This window comes from Mobula hypostoma, chromosome 6, assembly GCF_963921235.1.
Source record: "Mobula hypostoma chromosome 6, sMobHyp1.1, whole genome shotgun sequence".
In the NCBI taxonomy this organism is placed as follows: domain Eukaryota; kingdom Metazoa; phylum Chordata; class Chondrichthyes; order Myliobatiformes; family Myliobatidae; genus Mobula; species Mobula hypostoma.
The window spans coordinates 34,886,658-34,910,347 of record NC_086102.1 but is presented as its reverse complement, the minus strand read 5'-3'; the positions used below and the strand labels follow the sequence as shown (position 1 = coordinate 34,910,347).

Genomic DNA, 23,690 nt, shown 5'->3' with positions numbered 1-23,690 from the left:
ATTCTTTTGGGCCTACCAGCATATCCTTTGTTCAGTCTTAAGCAGGGCATTAGGCAGTGATACAAATACTCATCCATCCATTAGTCTATTGATCTCAATTTTGTTGGATAAACTTCATCAGCCTCTCACGCCTTCTCTACCATTCAATGATTGTAGCTGGTCTTTACCCCAGGAACACTTTTGTGCAGTAATCAAATACTGTTTCCCTTAGTACATAAATCACAACCCTCAACTGTTTTGAAACATCATTCTGGATATTAAAAAGAATCCTTATACATGCTGTTCATGTTAAATCTCTTATTCTGAGATGGTGACCTTCAGTTCTAGATATCCTTAGCCAGTATTTTCACATCCTTTTTGTCAATCCCCATAATATTTCTGTAAGTTTCAATGAGATCACCTCTTTCTTGTAAGCTCTATGGCGTACAGATACAGTCTGCGTGATCTCTGCTCATACAACATGGTGGTACAGCACTGTTCCAGCGTTCACTGCTCCAAGCACCCAGACTCACTCCTGACCTCGGATACTATCTGTTGATTGGAAGGTGGTTCTTTTCTTTAGCAGAAAACAATAATTTAAATAGTACATTGCGTGAAACGAATCACAAGCTAATACACCTCGTAACTCTACATCATACTGCTGTTCGCTTCTCTCTTGATCAGGCTCAACACTCTGAAGCTCAACGCCAGCCAAGGAGCAGCACCTTATCCTCCAATAATCCTTACAGCTGTCAGGATTCAAAATCTCCCAGATAATTGGCAATTTTACTCTTGTATTTCACATTTCCTCTCTCCTCTCTCAGTATCATTTGTCTCTCCTATTTACAATCTAACGTATGTTTATCATCTGTTTTATCGAGCATCAGCAGTACGTGTCTTGGCCCTCATTCCATTGGAAATCTTACATTTTGATTTCTCTTCTCCTTCCCACTGTTCTGTGCAATCTGAAGTCTCTTTTCTTTCCACATTTTTAGTTCTACTCCAGAGGTGATTGACATAAAGGTTTACTTTTCTCTCCACTGATGCTACCAAGTAAGCAGGCTTCAATCTACAGGCCTGATTTGAAGACAAACAGATGGAGACCAATCAGGTAGTTTTACTATACAAACGTTGTCTAGTTGGTATAGACATAAATAAGACCTATGGTGGACAGCTATAGAAAAACATTACATTTTGCTTCACAGTCAAAGTAAATTGATTATCCAAGTACATGTCATCATATATTACCTTGTGATTCACTTTCAGGCATTTTCAGCAGCCTAACAGTTGTAAGGCAATAACTGTTCCTGAGCCTTATGGTGTGGGACCTAAGGTTCCTGTACCTCCTTCCTGAGGTTGTTGGTAAGAGAGCATGGAGAAGATGGTGGGAGTCTTTGATGATGGATGCTGTTTTCTTGTGGCAGTGCCCCTTGTAAATGTCCTCAGTGGTGGGGAGAGCTTTGTCTGTAATAGACTAGACTGTATCCACCACTCTCAGTAGAAGTTTCTGTTCCTGGGCACTGGTGTTTCCATACCATGCCATGATGCAATCAGTCAGGATACTCTTCACTGTGCATCAAAAGAATTTAGTCGAAGTTTTAAGTGACAGGCTGAATCTATGCACACTCTGTGATGGCACTTATGGTGCTAGGATAGATCCTCTGATATGATAACATCAAGAAATTTAAAGTTACTGAAACTCTTACATCTACAATGATGAAGTGTTTTGAGAGGCTGGTATTGAAGCATATCAGCTCCTGTCTGAATGGCAACTTGGATCCGCTCCACCTTTCCTACCAAAGCAACAGGTCCACAGCAGGTGCCATTTTGTTAGCTCTTCATTCAACCCTGGAATATCTGGACAGCAAAGACGTATATATCAGGATGCTCTTTATCCATTACAGCTCAACATTTAATACCATCATACTCTCAAAATAAATCAGTAAACCCCAAGATCTGGGCCTCAATACGTTCTTGTACAATTGGATCCTGGATTTTCTCACTTACAGACCCCAATCAGTTTGGGTTGACAAAAACACCTCCTCCACAATCTCCATCAGCACAGGGATGTGTGTTTACCTCCTGCTATACTCACTTTACTCCTATCACAGTGTGGCTAAGTACAGCTCCAAAACCATATACAAGTTTGACACCACTGTCGTGGGTAATGAATCGGCATACAGGAGGGAGATTGAAAATTTGGCTGAGCAGCGTAATAACAACAACCTCTCACTCAATGTCAATAAGGCCAAAGAACTGACTGTAGACTTCAAGGGAGGAAAACCAGAGGTCCATGAGCCAGTAATGATTGGAGGATCAGAAGTGGAGAGGGTCAGTAACTTTAAATTCTTGGGTGTCACTATCTTATAGGACCTGTCCTAGACCCATCACAGACATCCCACCTCTCCCAGAAGTTCCGGGAGTCTCCCGCATATCGATAGTGGCTCCCTGACACCCAGAAATTATATACAATATCCCGGAAATAGATTTTTTTGAGCAGGAGAGGGAGAGGGAGAGCGAGCGTCCTTATTGGTCTCTCTTTGTGCTAAGAGTGGTCCCCAACCACGAGGAAACGATATGATTTGGCAATATGAAACGATATGCGTCAGCTGTACCTTTCCTCATTCCCTGTCACGCACTGTTGAATTTTAACGCACGCGAGGTCATCAGTGACCCAAGACGTGCAAAGGAATGGGTCCGTGACCCATTTGTGAATGTCCCTGGTGAATCTTCCATGTCAGCACAGGATAAAGTTAAACTCCTCCAGCTTGCAAATGACCGCAGGCTAAAAAGTATGCTTGACATAACATCTCTGCTGGCATTCCGGATCAAAGTCAAGGCTGAATATCCTGAGATAGCCAAGAAAGCCGTGAAAACGTTGCTTCCATTTCCAACATCATATCCCTGCGAAGCAGGGTTTTTTGCAGTAAATGCAACAAAAACTAAATTGCGGAATAGACTGGACATAAGGAACCCCCTTCGAGTATCGCTGTCTCCCATCACCCCTAAATAGGACCGTGTTGTTGCAGGAAAACAAGCCCAGGGCTCCCACTGATTCAGCGATACAGGTATTGGTGTGTTGCAATGATTTTATATGTTCATACGAGGAAAATATGTGCTGTGTGTTTAATATCCAAACATTACTTAAAATGTTATGATGCTATTGACTTATAAGTGACTTATAATTCGGTGATCCCCAGCTTCCGGGCCGCGAAGAATACAGCGGTGGCCGGAACGCACCCAGCACATCTTTAAGAAAAAAGCCGAGATAAACAAGCTAATTGATTAGGTGCCGCCCGGCATGTAAATGTCAGCCCAGATCAGAGACGATTGCCGATTGTGTCATCTCTGATCTGGGCCCACATTTACGTGCTACAGACTTGCTTAAAGTTGTAATAGAATAAACACAATAATATAAGTACATATTTTAATGTCACATTTGCTGTATATACCCAACTTGGTTTACAGATTAGACAAAATCACTAAACAAAGTATTACATATACCCTTGGAGGTCGACGGGGGGGGGGAATATGAGGTTGCGGGGGGTGGGGGTGCTACCTCCCTGAAAAGAGTTTTTGCGGGGTGGGATGTCTGCCATCATATAAATGCAATTACAAAGAAAGCACATCAACATCTCTACTTCTTCAGGGGTTTGTGGAGGTTCGGCATGTCATCAAAACCTTGACAAACTTTTATAGGTGTCTGGTGGAAAGTGTGCTGACTGGGCTACATTATGTCCTGGTATGGGAACACCAATTTCCTTCAGCAGAAGATCCTACAAAACGTAGTGGATTTGGTCTAAAGCCCTCCCAACCATTGAGCACTTCTACATGAGATGTCGCCATAGAAAAGCAGCATCCATCAAAGATCCCCACCACCCAGGCCGTGCTCTTTTCTTGCTGCTACCATCAGGTAGAAGGTACAAGTACCTCAGGACTCGCACCACCAGGTTCAAGAACAGTTACTACCCCTTTACTCTTGAACGAAAGAGGATAACTACACTCATTCTATTTCTGATGTTCCCACACCCAGTGGTCTTACTTTAAGGACTCTTTATCTTGTTATTTCATACTCATTATTTATTGCTATTTATTTACATTTGCATCTTGTTCATTGATCTTATTTACAGTTACTGTTTTATAGATTTGCTAAGTATGCCCGAAGGAAAAAGAATCTCAGGGTTGTAGGTGGTGACATGTATGTACTCTAATAATGCATTTTATTTTGAGCTTTGAAGTGTCCACCTCCGATCCCTTAATGAGGAATGGCTCAAGGACCTTGGCTTCTTCTTCCTGTTGTTGATAATCAGCTCTTTGGTTTTGCTGATATTGACAGAAGTTGTTGTTGTGCCACCATTTGACCAGATTTTTATTCTCCCTACTATATGCCGAGATGATAGTATTGAATGCTGAGCCGTATTCAATGAGGAGCATCGGATATCTGCATCTTCATTGTTCAGGTATTCCAGAGCTGAGTGAATGGCCAATGAAATGGCATCAGCTGTTGACCTGTTGTGATGATAGGCAAATTTGAGTGGATCCCGATCACTCCCAAGACAGAAGTGGGTAGGCTTCGTGACATACCTCTCAAAGCATTCCATCACAGTGGATGAAAGTGTTACTGAACGAGTCAGTGAGGCAGGTTACCACCTTCCTCTTGTAAGATTGAAGCCTGCTTGAAACAAACAGGTACCTCAGACTGCTGAAGCGAGAGGTCAAAGATGTCCATAAATGCTCCAGCCAATTGACTAGCACGGGTCTTTTTAATACTTTTAACAACATGGACAAAAAATATCTACAAGACTATCATGGCCTGATATTCCAATTGAATGCAAATTAAAGGACAAGTATAAAATCTGAACTTGATCATTATTACAACTTAATATCAATTTGATAGCTATTTTATGAATAGACAATAAAATGAGGAAGACTGAAGCATCAAGGTGAATGCAGTCAGTGATCGCTCTCTATGGAGGCCACGGGATTGGCGGTGTTTGGACCCAGCGTGATGGTCACTCTTCATGGAAGGACTGAGTGTATGCTGCTGCTCTCCCTGACTCCCTGATGCTGGCGGGAAGATATTTTTGAAATTCTGGGTTTTATGTGATTATTGGACTGTAGTTTATAGCGCCTATAAAAAGGATTCACTGTCCTTGGAAGCTTTCATGGTTGATTATTTTACAACATTGAATTACACTGGATTTGACACTAATCAACAGAAAAAGACTTTTTTTTGTGTCAAAGTGAAAATAGATCTCTACAACCTGATCAGAATTAAAAACACAAATATAAAAACACAAAATAATTGATTGCACAACTATTCACCCCCTTTAATATGACACACCAAATCATCACTGGTGCAGCTAATTGGCTTTAAAAGTCTCTTAATTAGTTAAACAGAGATCACCTATGTTTCAAGTGACCTGTGGAGATCAAGGTGTTTCAATTGATTGTAGAAAAAATACGCCTGTAGCTGGAAGGTCCAACTGCTGATGAGTCAGTATCCTGGCAAAAACTACACCATGAAGGCAAAAGAGACTACTAGACAGGTATATGGAGGAATTTAAGGTGGGGGGGGGTATATGGGAGGCAGGGTTTGAGGGTCAGCACAACATTGTGGGCTGAAGGGCCTGTACTGTGCTGTACTATTCTATGTTCTATAAAAGAACACTCCAAGCACTCCATGAAAAAGTTATTGAAAAGCATAAGTCAGGAGATGGATACAAGCAAATTTCCAAGGCACTGAATATCCCTTTGAGTACAATAGAATCAATCATCAAGAAAGGGAAAGAATATGGCACAGCTGTAAAACTGCCTAGAGCAGGCCGTCCTCAAAAACTGAATAACCATGCAAGAAGGAGATTAGAAACCATAGAAAAACTACAGCACAGAAACAGGCCTTTTGGCCCTTCTTGGCTGTGCCGAACTATTTTCTGCCTAGTCCCACTGACCTGCACACGGACCATATCCCTCCATACACCTCCCATTGGCCACCAAGAGACCTTTGACAACTCCGGAGGAGCTACAAGCTTCAGTGGCTGAGATGGGTGAGATTGCGCATATAACTGTTGCCCGGGTGCTTCACCAGTCACAGCTTTATGAGAGAATGGCAAAGAGGAAGCCACTGTTGAAAAAGACTCACAGGAAATCTCAGTTAGGGTTTGCCAGAAGGCAGGTAGGAGAATTTCAGGTCAGCTGGAAGAAGATTCTATGGTCTGACGAAACCAAAATTGAGCTTTTTAGCCATTAGACTAAACACTATGTTTGGCGTATGTCAAACACCACAGGTTATCAAAAACACACCATCCCTACCGTGAAGCATGGTGGTGGCAGCATCATGCTGTGGGGATGCAGCAGGTCCTGAAAGGCTTGTGAAGGTAGAGGGCAAAATGAATGCAACAAGATACTGGGAAATCCTGGAGGAAAACCTGATGCAGTCTGCAAGAGAGCTGCGAGTTGGGAGAAGATTTGTTTTCCAGCAACACAATGACCCCAAGCATACATACAAAGCTACACAGGAATGACTTTAAAAAAAGTGTCCTAGAATGGCCAAGTCCAGAGACCAGATCTCAATCCAATTGAGAACTTGTGGCTGGACTTGAAAAGGACTGTTCACTCACAATCCCTAGACAATCTGACAGAGTTTGAGCACTTTTGTAAAGAAGAATAGGAAAAAATTGTAGTGTCCAATGTGCAAAGCTGATAAAGAACTATCCACAGACTCAAGGCTAGAATTGCTGCCAATGGTGCATCTACTAAATACTGACTCAAAGGGGTAAATACTTATGCAATCAATTATTTTGTTTTATATTTGTAATTAATTTAGATCACTTTGTGTGAATCTGTTTTCACTTTGACACGAGAGTCTTCTGCTGTTGATTAGGGTCAAAAAAGTCAAATTAAATCCACTGTGGTTCAATGTTGTGAAACAATAAAATATAAAAACTATTGGGGGTGGGAATACTTTCTATAGGTACTGTTTATTGATCTCCTTCAGTTTCTGTGTTATCTTTCTTATTGTTGATTGGTGAGCAAGTGACACATTACTTTATGTGTGAGGGAGGTGTTGCAGATTTGAGGTCAATGTTTTTGTTGTTGTTTTTCTGTGTGGGCAATCTGTTAGCTTTTTGTGTGTCAGAGAAGGGGTTGGGGGTTTGATGCCATTGTTACTTTTTTTTACAAGGTAGGGTTTGGGAATTTGAGGTTATTGTCACCATTTTTTGTGAATGAGAGGGTTGGGGGTTTGAGTTTTTGATGTTTTAGCTGCCATTTTCCACGTGAGCAAGCTGTTAGTTTTTGTGCAAGGGAGGGGGTACAGAATATGAGATTTGCAAATTTTATTTCTTTTTTGTGCGGAGTGGAGGTTGATGTCTATATTTCATGGCTATCTGGAGAAGACAAATATCAGAGTTGTATTGTACATACATACTTTGACAGAAAAATGAACCTTTGAGCCCACATCCAAAATTACTTGGCGGGAACACATTTGACGAGACCCAAAAGCCAGAAACATCAGTTGTTTCCCTTCCCAACCAAACTTGCACTTACCAGAGCCAGATGCAGAGACACAATTTCAAGATATCCCTGCCCAAGCTATCAGGATAGATAAAGATGAGAACCAGACAAGAGCACCTGCTCAAGTATCCATAAGACATTGACAGCAAACAATACTCTAGCCAGAACCTTTGACATTGACAAATCATCTCAGATTTTGAAGTCTAATATTCAGAGACATTTTAAACAATTCAATAATTGGAATGTCTCCTGCAAAAACATTTGGCTCCAGTGTATAATTCCATATCTTCCAAGTTTTATTTTATAATTTTATAAAATAGTGTTTTAATAAAAAGTGTTAAGTCTTAATGTCTTTTATAAAAATAATTAAAATAATAAAATTAAATTATTTTTTAAAAATTGGGGAACATGCCTTATGAGAATAGGTTGAGTGAACTCGGCCTTTTCTCCTTGTTTCAATGGAGGATGAGAGGTGACCTGATAGAGGTGTACAAGATAATGAGAGGCATTGATCATGTGGATAGTCAGAGGCTTTTCCCCAGGGCTGAAATGGCTAGCACGAGAGGGCATAGTTTTAAGGTGCTTGAAAGTAGATACAGAGGAGATGTTTTTTGTTTATTTGTTTGTTTTTTTACGTGGAGAGTGGTGAGTGTGTGGAACGGGCTGCCAGCAGCGGTGGTGGAGGCGGAAACGATGGGGTCTTTTAAGAGACTCCTGGATGGCTACATGGAGCTTAGAAAAATAGAGGGCTATGGGTAAAGCCTGGGTAGTTCTACGGTAGGGACATGCTCGGCACAGCTTTGTGGGCTGAAGGGCCTCTATTGTGCTGTATGTCTTCTATGTTCTATAACAGTCTTTTATAAAGAGTGCTTTAAAACCTACTCTTTGTGAAATATAGATGATGGACCATGGAATATCCTGAATAAATTCCAGCTTGGAAAAGTATGAACACAAAATCAATTTTATTTTGTTTAGAGGTCAGAGGAGAATGGCCAGACTGGTTTAGACTGACAGGAAGATGAGAGTAACTCAAATAACCATGTGTTACAATTGTTTGTGCAGAAGAGCATATATGAATGCACAATACATTAAACCTTGAAGTGGATGAGCTACAGCAGGAGAAGACAATGCTGGGTTCCACTCCCGTATCTAATAAAGTGGCCACTGTGTGTATATAACACCATGGACATCGGAATTTTAGTGTTAAGTAAAATCTTAGTCTAGATGATTGGACAATATGCAATAAAAGTAGTTACCTCGTTCCATAAGAACTTTACAGCTTCTTCTTGTACCATTCTTTGAATACGCTCTTGTTCACACTCTTTCCGCCATCTACATAGAGAAATAAAGATTAAAAAATGAAGACACGAGGAGCCATTCTGGCAATCAAAAAATAGCCATCCAGCCTAATCTCACTTTACAGCACTTAGTCTACAACCCTGCCCATCCTGGCTCCTGAAGTGTATGATCTATGTATTTGTTAAGTGCGTTTAGGATTTCTACCTCCACCAAAGATGTGCTGATTAATGGTTAAATGATTACTGTTAACCATCGCTAAGAAACGTGGTACAAAAATCAGAGTGAATTAACAGGCATGTGACAGAACAGGTTCCAGGGAAATAAGTGAGATAATGAGGCAGGTTTTAGAGGAGCTGACATTGACCTAATGGGATCATTTCAAGAAAATATGACTCTGACATGTTTAGTTTTCTACCTCATGGCCAAACAGGAGATTATAGTCCACCAGCTATAGTGGACAAGCATAAGCACTAAGAAGTTTTAATTTCAGTAAGTATTAAAGGACTTAAGTGCTTTGATTCCTAGCCTACTCTGAACAAAGATTTTTATGAGATAACAATTAATTCATCATTAAGAATTGTTAATACTTCGGTGTTGCACGATTTTCTTTGGGGACAATTAAGTAAAACCTTTCTGTGATTAAGTGTCATCTTGGTCTTTCTTTTTGTAGAGCAGAGCTCTTCCCTATATACAAATGCAAGTATTAGAAAACAGGAAGATAGGGAAAACCTGAAAAGGAAAAACAGAACACCAAGCAAGCAATAAAATGAAAGGAAAGATAGTAAACTAGCACAAAATATATAAAAGGATTGTAAAAAAAAATTATAATTATATAAAGCGGAAAATAGTCGCTAAAGAGAACATAGGCCCCTTATAGGATAAGAAAGAAAAATTAATATAGACTTTGAACTACTATTTTGTATGGGTCTTCGTGGTGGAGGACATATCTTAACATGCCAAAGAGAGGATGTTATAGATAGGACAAGATAAGAGGCAAGGATCTTGATACAATCACTGTCACTAAAGAGCTAGCGATGAGCAAACTAGTGAGCCTAAAGGTTCATAAGTGTCCTGATGGAATGCATACCAGGGGACTGATAGAAATGGCGGAAGTTATAGCAGATACATTTGTGATAATTTACCAAAATTCTGTTTAAAAAGGGATAGAGGAAAAGGCTGGCAAGATGGGGCCAACAGTAAACGGCATTGTACTGCAGACAGTTCACGAAACGCCAACAACTTCTTCTTTTAAATATACTACTAATCTATGTGCAATTGGGACCTGTAATTTACATTTTAATCATGTGTTTTTGGGCCCACGAGTGCTTTTGCTGTCTCCAAGAGAATTTGGCATGGTTGAGAGCCAGATTGAGAAGAGTGTTCAGCCTAATGGCAGAGTGTGAATCCACGAGAGGCTCCAATTCTCAACCAACTCACTGATTAAAGCAACATGCAAGATTGAAATCAACAAGGACGAGAGCAGAAGGCAGACAGGTGTTCAGCACCATCTGCCTGCGTTTGACCAGTCTCCCTCTCCCTCGCTGCTGCCAGGAATCATGGGTCTTGAGCAAGGTTTGATCTGCACAGTTTGTGGATTGGACTAACTTTTAGAGAGCTCTGTAAGTTCATGTTATATGTGTTTCTGGTTACTCCTTTTTTTTTTATTGCTACTCTGCACGATTTTGATTGGGACGGACTGGCTATGCGGCCTACAGTCAACGTGTTAGGGTTAGCACTAAATTGAACTGAAATAAACTGAACATTCCTAGACTATTTCAAGGACTCTGCAATTTGATATTTAATATTCACTCATTTTTTGCCACTTGCGTGATTTGTTGTTTTTTTTGGCAGCGTGATGTTTTTCTTTGAGCGGGTTCCATGGTGTTTGTTTCATAGCTGTCTGCAGGAAGACGAATATCAGGGTTGTACACTGTAATATTGATGTGACTCGGACACCGCTGTAGACTGAACAACGTTTATTCACCAGACTTACATTTTTACTTTTTCCACGTCCTGATGTCATACGCACTCTGACGCTACAAATACTCACACAATACATTACATCCCCCTTCTCAATTTTTTTTTACAACACTGTGAATTACCAAAACAATGCCTCTAGGTATGCCCTTCTTACAGTGCAACAACCATGACATAAACTAAAAAAATCTTACCTTCTTGTACTGTATTCTGCATTGTACCTTACAATACTAACAGCAGTGTATTTTCTTTTACTAACATAGACTAATAAACCTTTTATTTCACACCTTGGAACTTATGACACGTGTGACTTTGCCTCAAACTGTGTGAGACTGTATGTATGTCTAGTCTCTGTATCGAGCTGGAAGTTTGACTTGTCTCCCAGACCGTGTGTGATACAACTGTGACTGTGCTTGTCCTTCACCAGTGTCAGTCTCTCGAGTGACCTCTGTGTCTTTGCGGTCTGCATCACTCTTGGTGTCCTTTGTTTCTACGTCAGTATATGTGGAAACTCCCTCTCGCCTGTCTTCAGCAGATACTTCCTGTTCCTCCTGTCGACTCTTCCATCCGGCGTGCGAACTATGAAGGATCTTGGTTGCTGATGTCTGTTCACAACCATAGTTGGTTGCCAACTGTCTCCTCTCTGTATTCTGACATTGTCACCTGTATGCAGATCTGGCAACTGTCTTGTATGTCTGTCACAGTAGCTCGTTTGCTTTACTTGCTTGTACTGTTGCTTGTCATGTACTTGAGCATTACCTTCAGGAGTCAGTAGAGTTGTGGATGTTGACAGTTTGGACTTCAGACAACGTCCCATCAACAGCTGCGCAGGAGAGAACCCCACACCCTCAATCGGTGTGTTGCGGTATTCAAGCAGAGCAATGTAAGGGTCACCGTTGCTGCTTTGTGCCTTCTTGAGCATGTTCTTGACAGTTTGTACAGTTCTCTCTGCTTGTCCATTAGACTGAGCGTGCCCTGGACTGGAAGTAACGTGTTGAAATTCCCAGCTTTCCGAGCACCCTCTGAACTCACCACTGGCATATTGTGGACCATTGTCACTAATGACAATTTCTGGAATACCATGTCTTGTGAATGTCGACTTCATTGCGATAATAACACCTCGACTGGACGTGTCACTTAACTTGGTGATCTCCGGATATTTTGAATAGTATTCCGCACAAAACAGATATTCTGCACCATTGTGGTGAAAGAGATCTGTGCCAATCTTCTCCCATGGTCTTCCATGGTAGTGGGTGGGGAAGCAGAGGCTCTCTTGGATTGCTGTTTTTGTTCTCATCACAGACAGCACACTGAGAAACAATGTCTTCTATCTGAGTTGACATGCCTGGCCAATAGAGAATGTCCCTTGCTCTTTCTTTACATTTCACTATCCCCAGGTGTGACTCATGAATTCCGTTGAGCATTTCCTGTCTCATTTGGTTTGGTACGATGAGCTTTGCCGTTTTGAATATTAGTCCTGATGCATAGCTGATTTCCTCTTTAAATGTCTAGTATTTCTGCATTTCCTTTGGAACATCTTTTCTTTCTGTTGGCCATGCATTCATTGTAATGTATCTTAGCATTTGCATTTCAGGATCATCTGCAGTCGCTTTCCTGAACATGTTCAACTTCTCCTCAGAGATGGGTAGCTGAGGTGTAACCCAGTTGACCTCCAGCTCTCTTCCTAGCAACTCTTCCTTTTGCTCTTTGAGGAAAGCACGGCTCAAAGCATCAGCCATGTACAGTTCTTTTCCTGGCTTATAGGTGACTGAGAGAGTGTACCTCTGTAGCCTGAGAAGCATCCTTTGCAGCCTCATAGGAGCTTGGCGGAGTGGCTTTTTGAAGATGTTCTCAAGTGGTTTGTGATCACTTTCAACCTGGATTTCTTTGCCATATACATATTGGTGGAACTTCTCACACCCATAAACTATGGTGAGTAATTCCTTCTCGATTTGAGCATATCGGTGTTGACAGTCCGTAAGTGCTCGTGATCCATATGCCACAGGCCTCCCATCCTGCAGTATAACAGCTCCTATTCCCTCCGAACTGGCATCCACAGACATCATAGAACTTCAGCGCTGGTGTATTGGTAACCAACTGCTTCAATGTGTCAAAACTTTTCTTTTGTTCATCTTCCCAATACCATTCAGTGTTGCTCTCTAGTAGCTTTCGGAGTGGAGCGCTGACCTCTGATAAGTTGGGAATGAATTTGGCAAGATACTGTATTATGCCCATGAACCTCAATAGTTCTTGCTTGTCTTTGGGTGGTAGTAGCTGTACCACAGCTCTGACCTTTTCATCATCTGGTTTTAGCCCATCAGCACTGAGTACATGACCTATGTATTTGATCTCTGTGGTTCTGATCTTACACTTACTTTTGTTCAGTTTTGGGTTGTACTCACGTGCTCTCTCCAGGAGCTTCCTCAGTCTCTGATCATGTTCTTCAATTGTATCACCCCATATCAGCAAATCAATGATGTTGACCACCCCGTCCAGGCCTTCAATCATTTGTGCCACGGATCTCTGGAATACCTCTGATGCAGAAGAAATCCCAAAGGGTAGACGCAGGAAACGATATCTCCCCATGGGCGTGTTGAAAGTGCATAATTTGGAACTTTCTTCATCCAGCTTGATCTGTGAGAAACCTTGATTTGCATCTAATACTGAAAAGTATTTCACATTAGGCATGCGGGAGACAACCTCTTCAACCCTGAGCAGCGGATAGTGTTCTCTTTCGATGGCTTGGTTGAGATCTTGTGGATCCATGCAAATCCTCATCTTTTTTTCTGTGACCACTGTCATCCCACTATTCACCCAGTCGGTCGGTTCCATTTGTCTTGCTATGACTCCCATCTGTTCCATTCTGTGTAGCTCCTCCACTACTTGATCCCCGAGAGCTACTGGAATCTTTCTCGGGGCATGCACGACTGGTACAATAGTTGGATTAATCTGGATATGGTGTTTCCCTGGTAAACATCCTAATCCAGAAAACAAGTCATCAAAGTCTTTGAGAATGTCATTTTCTTTTTCATCACCATAGATTCGCTTCACCATCCGAGCTTTGTGCATGTTGCTTTGCCCAGTATTTCTGGAACATGTTGCTGTACTATTTCAAACTTGGTCTTGTATTTTTGACCTTTGTACACACAGGTGAGTGCTTTTTCTGCCCAGTGGCGCCATCTTGTGGCCGAAATATGCAACAAGCTTGCAGGTGGAATTTTTCAGCCTTCCTCTGATGTCCAGTGAGTTGAATGTTTCTGCTGACATTACATTGCACTTTGCCCCGCTGTCAAGCTTAAATGTCACATTCCTCCTGTTTATTATCAGATCTTGAGTCCAATCATCTTCATCTCCATCTCTGCATTGTCAATATTCTTGATGCATACCTCCTGTTCCACTCAACTGTGCCAATGAACATGTCACTGTTGCCCTCACTCTGTTCCACAGCATGCATCTTCCTTGTGTGCTCCTTCGATTTGCACGTCTTTGCAAAGTGATTTCTTTTCTGGCATAACTTGCATGTCTGACCAAAGGCTGGACATTTTCTGTATCCATGTTCATAACCACATCTGTTGCAATTAACTTCCTTTTGATCATCCTGTGGAGCTGGCTTTGTCCTACTCTTGTCAGTTTTCACAGTTTTTATTTTGTGCACTTCAATCTCTTCGTTGAGCACTTTAACCTGACGACGTAATCTTGCTGGCACAGCAAACATAGAAACATAGAAAATAGGTGCAGGAGTAGGCCATTCGGCCCTTTGAGCCTGCACCGCCATTTATTATGATCATGGCTGATCATCCAACTCAGAACCCTGCCCCAGCCTTTCCTCCATACCCCCTGACCCCCGTAGCCACAGGGGCATCAATCGCCTTTTCTAATGTAAGATCCACCTCTCTCAATAGCCTGCCTCTCACTTGATCATCTCGTATGCCGCATAAAATCCTGTCACATATTAAAGACTCATGCAGTTGTCAGAACTCACAGTCTTTTGCCTTGCTCTTCAAATCTGTTACATAGGTGTCTATGGTCTCTATTGGTCCTTGAGCCCTCGTGAAAAACCGGTGTCGGATGTACGGTAGGTTTTTTCTCGGTTCGCAGTAATCTTGAAACTTTTTCTTCAACACTTCAATTTTACCTTGCTCATCATCTTGGAAGACAAACGTGTTGCAAACCTTTATTGCCTCTTCTCCCGCCACAATCAGAAACGTAGCACATTGCACTTTCTCCGTCTTTTCAGCTACGCCGTTAGCGGTGCAAAACAGCTCTAACTTCTGGATCCATATTTTCCAGTTCTCAGCAAGATGACCTTGTAGGCTTCAACTTGACGGTGGCTGTAACTGTGACATCTTTTACCTGTCTTTGCTTCCTTTTTTTTTCCGTGATCTCTTCTGACACCATGTAATATTGATGTGACTCAGACACCGCTGTAGATTGAACAACCACGTTTATTCACCAGACTTCCATTTTTATACTTCTTCCATGTCCTGACGTCATATGCACCCTGACGCTACAATTACTCACACAATACATTACATACACCACATACATACTTTGACAATAAATGTACTTTGACCTTTTTATAGATCACTTAGCTTAACATCTGTAGTGGGTAAATGCTTTAAGCTATCGTTAAGGACAAAATAATGTATAGAAGTGGTTCCATCAGGCAGAAAAAGCATGAATTCATGAAGGTCAGGTCCTGTTTGACAAAAATACTGTACTTATTTGAGGATATAATGTGCATCGTGGATTAAGACGAACAGATGGACGTTGTATACTTGGATTTCCAGAAGGCATTCACTAAGGTGCTGCATAAGGATGCAAGGAGTTGGGGTACTGTATTATCATGGATAGAGGATTGATTAACTAATAAAAAGTGAGGGAGAAATGGGTGTTCCTCTGGTTGGCAGCCAGTGGTGAGGAGCATGACGTAAGAGTTGGTGCTGGGCCCCACAGCTGTTCACAATATACATTAATGATTTGGAAGAGAGGACTGGGTATCAGTAATCAACAAACTACATTTGTTGATGACACTAAATGGAGTGGAATAGCAAATCGTGCAGATAATGTGAAGAGTCTGCGGTGAGATTATAGACAGGTTGTGAGTAGGCAAGGCTTGGCAGATGGATTTCAGTATTGGTAAATGCGAGGTCATCCACCTTGGAAGGAAAAAAAAAATCAGGTTATTAATTAAACGGTGAAAGATTGCAGCATGCTGTTGTGCAGAGGGACTTGGATGAATCACAAAAGGTTGGTTTCCAGGTGCAATAGGTTACCAAGAAGGCTAATGGAACGTTGGCCTTCAGTGCTAGAGGGATGGAATCTAAGAGCAGGAAGGTAACCCTGCAGAATACTGGGGAGGCTGCAACTGGAGTACTGCATGCAGTTCCTGTCTCCTTAATTGAGGAGAGACATATTGGCTTTGGATGCAGTGCAGAGGAGCTTATGAGTTTGATTCTGGAGATGAGGGGGTTAACCTATGAGAGATAAAGTCATCTGGGACTATAATTGCTAGAATTCAGAAGACTGGGAGGGAATCTTATAGAAACATAAATTTATGGAAGGGTTAGATGAGATGGAGGCAGGAAAGCTGTTTCCACTGGTAAGTAGAACCATGGGACACAGCTTCAAAATTTGGGGGAATAGATTTAGGACTGAGATGAAGGGGAACTGCTTTTCCCAGAGAGTGGTGAATCTGTGGAATCCCCTGTCCAGGGAAACAATAGAGGCTACCTTATTAAATATTTTCAAGACAAAGTTAGAAAGATTTTTGCATAGCAGAGTTATGGAGAAAAGGCAGGTAGGTGGAGCTGAAACCATTGTCAAATCAGTCATGGTCTTACTGCATGGTGGAGAGAAGGCTTACTCCTGTTACTTCTTAAAAGAACTGGAGTAACAGTTACTGTTTGTAATTTGCAATTCATCTATAGTTGCAGTATTAGTACTCAAGTAATTAGGCCACTAGTTAGGTCTGGAACTTTTATGGCTACATGTTTAAGATATATATAGGAGAACTTGCGAGACAGGCAAGAAACATAGCAAAGTCCATTCATATAAAATGAACTAGCTGAATGCATGTTCATGGAAATACAGCCAGAATAGGGCTTTTAATCCATGTGTTTTGAGACTTGTTTGAGAGATGCAAGACACTTTATCCTACAGTGGTATTCCCTTTTAAAGCTCAGAGACACATCACAGATAATACTTCGTATAATGCTGTATATTGTGTTTGGACACTTGTTTAACACTTATTTGTATGCCATTTTATTCCTTGCTTATTTTTAAAAAACAGGATTGGCAAATTTGCTTAAATTCACTTATTTTTCTTTCAAGACTAAAACTACTACTCACTCCACTAGTCATAAAAGTTGGTGGAAAATTTGGATTAGTTTCAACAACTGGTTATTTTGACTTAGTTGAATTAACCTTAGCAAACAGAGATTGTTACTTGGATTTACTCTCATTGTAGTATACCAAAACAGAAGAGAACATGATATCAGAGAATTATTTAGTTAATGGATTGACAAATGGCTTTGGATGAGTGCATTATGTATTTTCAAAAAAAAATGTAGAAAGCTTCCCTCCCTTATACTTCACCTGAATACTTCTTCAGTTAAGTATTCCACATGTTCTTGCATCCTACGTAGCCGGATTTCACAACGTATTTCCTTTGCTTGTGGATTCCAGTTCCTCGTGTAGAATCCACGCCAGCATGCTTGAATCCTTACAGCTGCTTTATTCATATATTCTGGGGTTGCCTCAGTTGCTTTAGACATATCAGACTTATTTGGCTTTGTGTCTTCTTCCATCATCTCCTGCATGGTTTCCACTTGCACCTGACTTGACAACTTGTTGTCTGGAAAACAGTGCTCCTTTGTTAATTCAACTGACATTGGGTTTTCGCTTTCACTTAAAGTGAAGGTCACAGAAGATTGCATTGGACTGGATGCATGCAAAATCTTGCCACTCTCTACTTTGCTTCTCTCACAAGAATTTCCCGCCCATGGTTCATGATCTTCTGCTGTCCTTGCTGCCTTCAGATATTTTTGGTCATCATTATTTTCGTGGTCAACTCCAGTTTCCAAATGCAGTGGTGCTGAGGTATCACTGGGAGTAAGACCATCTGTAGGAAGCGTCAAATCATGGGAAGGTGAAAGAGGCGACATTGCAGTAGTCACAGGCATAAACGTGGATTCAGAAGACAGAAGACTGCTGTTCAATTTATCTTCATCAGTCTGTATATCCTCCAAGAAGAGCTCACCATGACAGCATCTTGAAGCCTCTCCAGGAATCGGTAAGAATTGCTTAATTGCTTTGTGCTGCTGTCCATGGCCACCCACTGCAACCCATGAGTTAATGCGAATTACAGGTTCTAAAACAAAACAAAATAATGTTACATGTATGCATGTCTGTTATTTTTTCCTCCTTTTGTGCCCGTGCAGGCCAAGTCTCAAATATAAAAGGATATCACCACAACTTACAAGCTGTATAATTTACACATATTTGACTAAATAAGTAACTTCTATGTTAAATGATTACAATCAAATCCTCCTTTTAGTTCACTATAATCTTGGCAAGACTAGTATCCAATTCTATAAGCCCACATTGAGCTAGTATTTCTCAAGCAGTATTTTCTCCCTCCATTCTTGCATAGTCATTTCCAAAGAGTGCCTCAAAGAATTAGCTTTGTCTTATCATCTTTTTCATCTACAAGTACCCTTAGAAACAGGATCAGCTTTTGCATGTAAACTAATGATATCAAGATCTACCTATCAGTAACTTCACTCAATAACATCACCTCTTCATCACTGACAGAAGCCTGCTATCATAATTAGGAAACAAATTAGAAATTCCTTTAACTGGATATTAGGAAATAAAAATGAGTATTTCAGCCAAAACATAACTATGTTATGTTATCCATTAGCTATATTGCATTTAACATTGAACCTTAGATACCTCAGAAGAATGAGAGTAGATCTTATAGAAACATATAAAATTATGAAAGGGATAGATAAGATAGAGACAGGAAAGTTGTTTCCACTAGTAGGTAAGACTAGAACTAGGGGACATAGCCTCAAGATTCGAGGTCGTAGATTTAGGATGGAGATGAAGACGAACGGCTTTTCACAGAGAGTGGCAAATCTGTGGAATTCTCTGCCAATGAAGCAGTGGAGGCTACCTCATTAAATATATTTAAGACAAGGATGGATAGATTTTTGCATAGTAGAGGAATTAAAAAGTTATGGGGAAAAGGCAGGTAGGTAGAGATGATCCATGGCCAGATCAGCCATGATCTTATTGAATGGCGGAGCAGGCTCGACAGGCCAGGTGGCCTACTCCTGCTCCTACTTCTTATGTTCTTATGCCCCAGATTGTGAATAAATTGTTAGTTTTTCCCCTGTTTAAATGCCTTAAGTTCCAAGAAAGCAACCTCTTCCTCAATGTTGCAAAAATGAAGGAGCTGGTTGTGGATTACAGGAGGAATGGAGACAGGCTAACCCCAATTGCCATCAATGGATCTGGGGTTGAGAGGGTGAACAGCTACAAGTTCCTCAGCATCCACATCACTGAAGACCTCACGTGGTGTGTGGTGAAAAAGGCACAACAACAGTGCCTCAGACGGTTGAGAAAGTTTGGTATGGGCCTCCAAATCCTTTCTACAGGACTCTGCAGAGAGTGGTGTGGACAGCCCAGTGCATCTGTAGTTGTGAATTTCCCATGCTTCAGGACATTTACAAAGACAGGTGTGCAAAAAGGGCCCAAAGGATCATTGGGGACCCGAGTCACCCCAACCACAATCTATTCCTGCTGCTACCATCTGGGAAATGGTACCACAGCATAAAAGCCAGGACCAATGGGCTCCAGGACAGCTTCTTCCACCAGGCCATCAAACTAATTAATTCACACTGATTTGAGTGTACAGTCAATCTTATCCACGGGAGATTGGTTCCGGGACCCCCCGCAGATACCAAAAAATGTGGATGCTCAAGTCCATTATATAAAATTGCGTAGTATTTGCATATAACCCATGCACATCCTCCCATATACTTTAAATCATCTCTAAATTACTTATAATACCTAATATAATGTAAATGCTATGTAAATAGTTGTTATACTGTATTGTTTAGGGAAAAATGTCAAGAAAAAAAAATGCTCAAACAACGAGTGTTGGAGAGAGAACTTCCGGGTTTTCCGGATCCGTGATTGGTTGAATCCGCGCATGCGGAACCCGCAGATAAGGAGGGCCAACAGTATTTCTATGTTACATTGACTGTTTTATTCATTATGATTTCATTTACTATGATTGCACATTGCACATTTAGATGGAGATGTAACGTAAAGATTTTTACTCCTCATGTATGTGAAGAATGTAAGAAATAAGGTTAACTCAATTCAATATAACTGTGAGGATTTCTACAAGAACACAACAGGAACAAGTTACGTTCATTTGTTCACACTAATCTTCTTGCTGCACCCAAAATTGTATTAATTACTCATCACTTACACTGGAGAATACATATGAATACCTTGTGTGAGGTTGGATGCACTGCTTTCACAGAGCAGAATGGAGATGGTGGAAGTGCATGTTTAAATTAATGGCTGTGATCAGAATTAAGTGGATCTTTTCCCATTTCTTAAACCAGGAATACAGTAGTATAAGTAATTTCCTTTCACCTCAGTGACTTTCAAACTAAATACCCCGATGGTATTTTCATTATTGCAAGTGATTTTAACCATGCAAACCTAAAGGCAGTTCTGCCTAAATTCCACCAGCATGTTGATTTTGCTACCGGGGAGAAGATAAGCTGGACCTGGTTTACACGAACATATCAGGTGCCTATGAAGTAGTCTCTCAACCTCACATTAAACTCTCAGATCACTTATCTATGTTAATTCTAGCATACAAACCAGTGATCAAATGGGTCTAAAGGTGGTGAAAACCTGGCCCGAGAGTGCAATCTCTGCACTGCAGGACTGCTTCGATAATATGAACTGGAGAATATTCAGGGAGGCTGTTACCTATGGCAACCTTGTTAACATCGAGGAATATGTGGATTCTGTGACCAGCTACATAGAGAAGAGTACTGAGGATGTTACCATCACAAAACACACACAGGTGAGGGCAAATCAGAAACCATGGCTTACTGCAGGGGTCCGTGCACGGCTGAGGGATCGTGATGCTGCTTTTAGATTGGGAGATGCAACCTCTCTCAGGGAAGCAAGAACTGCACTTTCCCACTCCATCAGGAAGGCAAAATGGGAGCATTCTCAGAGAATTTACAACCACTTCTGCAATACCAGAGTCTCATGTGGCACGTGGCAGGGAATTCAGAGGATTACGGACTACAAATCTACTATGTGGCACAGTGACCAGGATGTTTCACTCGCTGAAAGGCTGAGTGTCTGCTACGTCCGGTTAGATGCGCAGAACAAAGTGCTGGCGAGGAAGGCACCCCTTCCTCCAGGGGAGCAGAGATTCTGCCTGGCTGAAGCTGAGGTGAGGAAGACCCTGACCTGAGTCAACTCACGCAAAGCTGCCCAATAACATAACAGGTCAGGTTCTGAAAGACTGCACAGGCCAGCTGACAGAGCTGCTGACAGATATATTCAATCTCTCTCTAGAACAGCGGTCCCCAACCACCGGGCCGTGGACTGGTACCGGGCCACAAAGCATGTGCTACCGGGCCGTGAGGAAATGATATGAGTCAGCTGCACCTTTCCTCAATCCCTGTCACGCACTGTTGAACTTGAACATAGGGTTGTCAACTGTCCCGTATTTGCTGGGACATCCCGTATATTGGGCTAAATTGGTTTGTCCTATATGGGACCTCCCTTGTCCCGTATTTCCCCCGCTAAGGTAGAACGTTCCTATGAAACCTTTCATGTCGAAATGGCGTAAAGCGAAGAAGCAATTACCACTAATTTATAGGGGAAAAATTTTTGAGTGTTCCCAGACCCAAAAAAATAACCTAACAAATCATACCAAATAACACATAAAACCAAAAATAAATAACACTAACATATAGTAAAAGCAGGAATGATATGATAAATACACAGCCTATATAAAGTAGAAATAATGTATTTACAGTATAGTCGGGAAGATGAAGGCAAAACCAATTTGTGGGGAAAAAGATCGGCACGGACGCGTATGCGCACACAGGTGCCCACGCAAGGCTTCATGGTCATGGTAGTCTTTCCTGGGGTAAAGTGTCCCAGGATTTGACTGCTACTTTTGTCCCTTATTTGGGAGTGAGAAAGTTGGCAACCCTAACTGTAAAAGACATGTTGAGGTGAGTTTAGCCCTACTTGTACACCCCCCCTCCCCCCCACCCCCAGTTGGCCGGTCCGCAAGAATATTGTCAATATTAAACCGGTCCCCGGTGCAAAAAAACGTTGGGGACCCCTGCTCTAGAACACCCACTGTCCTCTCGGTTTTCAAGGCGGCAACCATCATTCCAGTGCCAAAGGCAGCAACAGTAATCTGCCTAAATGACTGTTGTCCAGTGGCATTAACATCAACCATTAAGAAATGCTTTGAGCGGCTGGTCATGGAGCACATTAAAGCCTTCCTCCTGGCTACAATGGATCCTTTCCAATTCATTTATTGCTCAAATCGATCCACTAACGCACCACTCTGTCCTGTCCCACCTGGAAAATGGGGTCACATATGCCAGGCTGCTGTTTATAGTCTCCAGTTCAACATTCATACCCTAGTGGTGGGGAAACTGTCTTCGCTGGGTCTCAACATCTCCCTCTGCAATTTGATACTGGACTTCTTAACAGTAAGGCCACAGTCCGTCCGTGTGGGCAGCAACATCTCTCATCCTATCACACTGAGCACTGGCACCCTCCCAAAGCTGTGTGCTCAGCCCGCTACTGTTCATGCTGCTGATGCATGACTGTGTCGCAGGATCCAGCTCAAATTGTGTCAAATTTGCGAATGACACAACAGTTGTTGACCTTATCAAGAACGATAACGAGACAGAGTATAGAGAAGAAATAGAGCACTGGTGCATTGGTGAGAGAAGAACAACCTAGCCTGAACATAGAGAAGGCAAAGGAAACCATTGTGAACTTCAGGAGGGTGCAGACAAGCCATCCCTCTCTGTGACTACATGGCTCCTCCATAGAGAGAGTGAAGTGCACCAAGTTCCTGGGAGTTCACATCATGAATGACCTCTCTGGTCTCTTAATATTACCTCCCTGAACAAGAAAGCACAGTAGTGCCTCCATTTCCTAAAAAGATTGAGGCAAGCAAGGCTCCCCCCTCCCCATCTTAACCGGGTTTTACAGGAGCACCATCGAGAGCATCTGGACAAGTTGCATCTCCATCAAGTATGGGAGCATACAAGCATTAGTCCCTACAAACAACTGTGAGAACAGCTGAGAGAATCATTGGGGTCTCCCTACCATCCACTAGGGACATTTATCAGGAGCACTGCACTGCATACACAGGGCCCTTAGTATTATTAAGGATCCCACCCATCCAGTATCCTCTTTGACTTTCTACCATCAAACAGAAGACTATGATGCAATAAAACAAGAATCGTTCGGATGAGAAACAGTTTCTTCCCCAGGCAATCAGGCTTCTAAAACTCCCAGCCCCATTGCATTCAAAGTGTCACAGGTAAACCTGTTCCACAGCTTCCAATATTTAAAATTAACGCACTCTAGTTTGTTATTTATGTGCGATTCATCTGTAGATTTTATCTGTACCTTCATAAGTTATCAAGTGTTAAGCTTTACACCCTGGTTCAAAACAACATTATTTTGTTTTTTTATGTATACATTATATACATGTATATAGTTAAATGACAATAAACTTGACTTCCATTTATATGTAATGCTCTGGTTCATATTTTTGCTGTTATGCTGTACGTATTTCATTTAGCAGTTCTGTAAGATCAGTCTGTTCTGTT

General features: G+C 41.6%; 1 protein-coding gene across 2 annotated transcripts in view; it reads right to left on the bottom strand.

Annotated features, from left to right (window-relative positions):
• The window catches only part of cep97 (centrosomal protein 97), a 73,379-nt gene that overhangs the window by 5,625 nt on the left and 44,064 nt on the right, over window positions 1–23,690 (bottom strand). For both annotated transcript variants that reach the window (XM_063050566.1, XM_063050567.1), the window contains exons 9-10: window positions 17,368–18,142; window positions 8,751–8,826 (exon numbers count right to left, since the gene is read on the bottom strand). In XM_063050566.1, coding sequence (XP_062906636.1) covers window positions 8,751–8,826; window positions 17,368–18,142 — 851 coding nt within the window. The remainder of the gene's footprint in view (window positions 1–8,750; window positions 8,827–17,367; window positions 18,143–23,690) is intronic.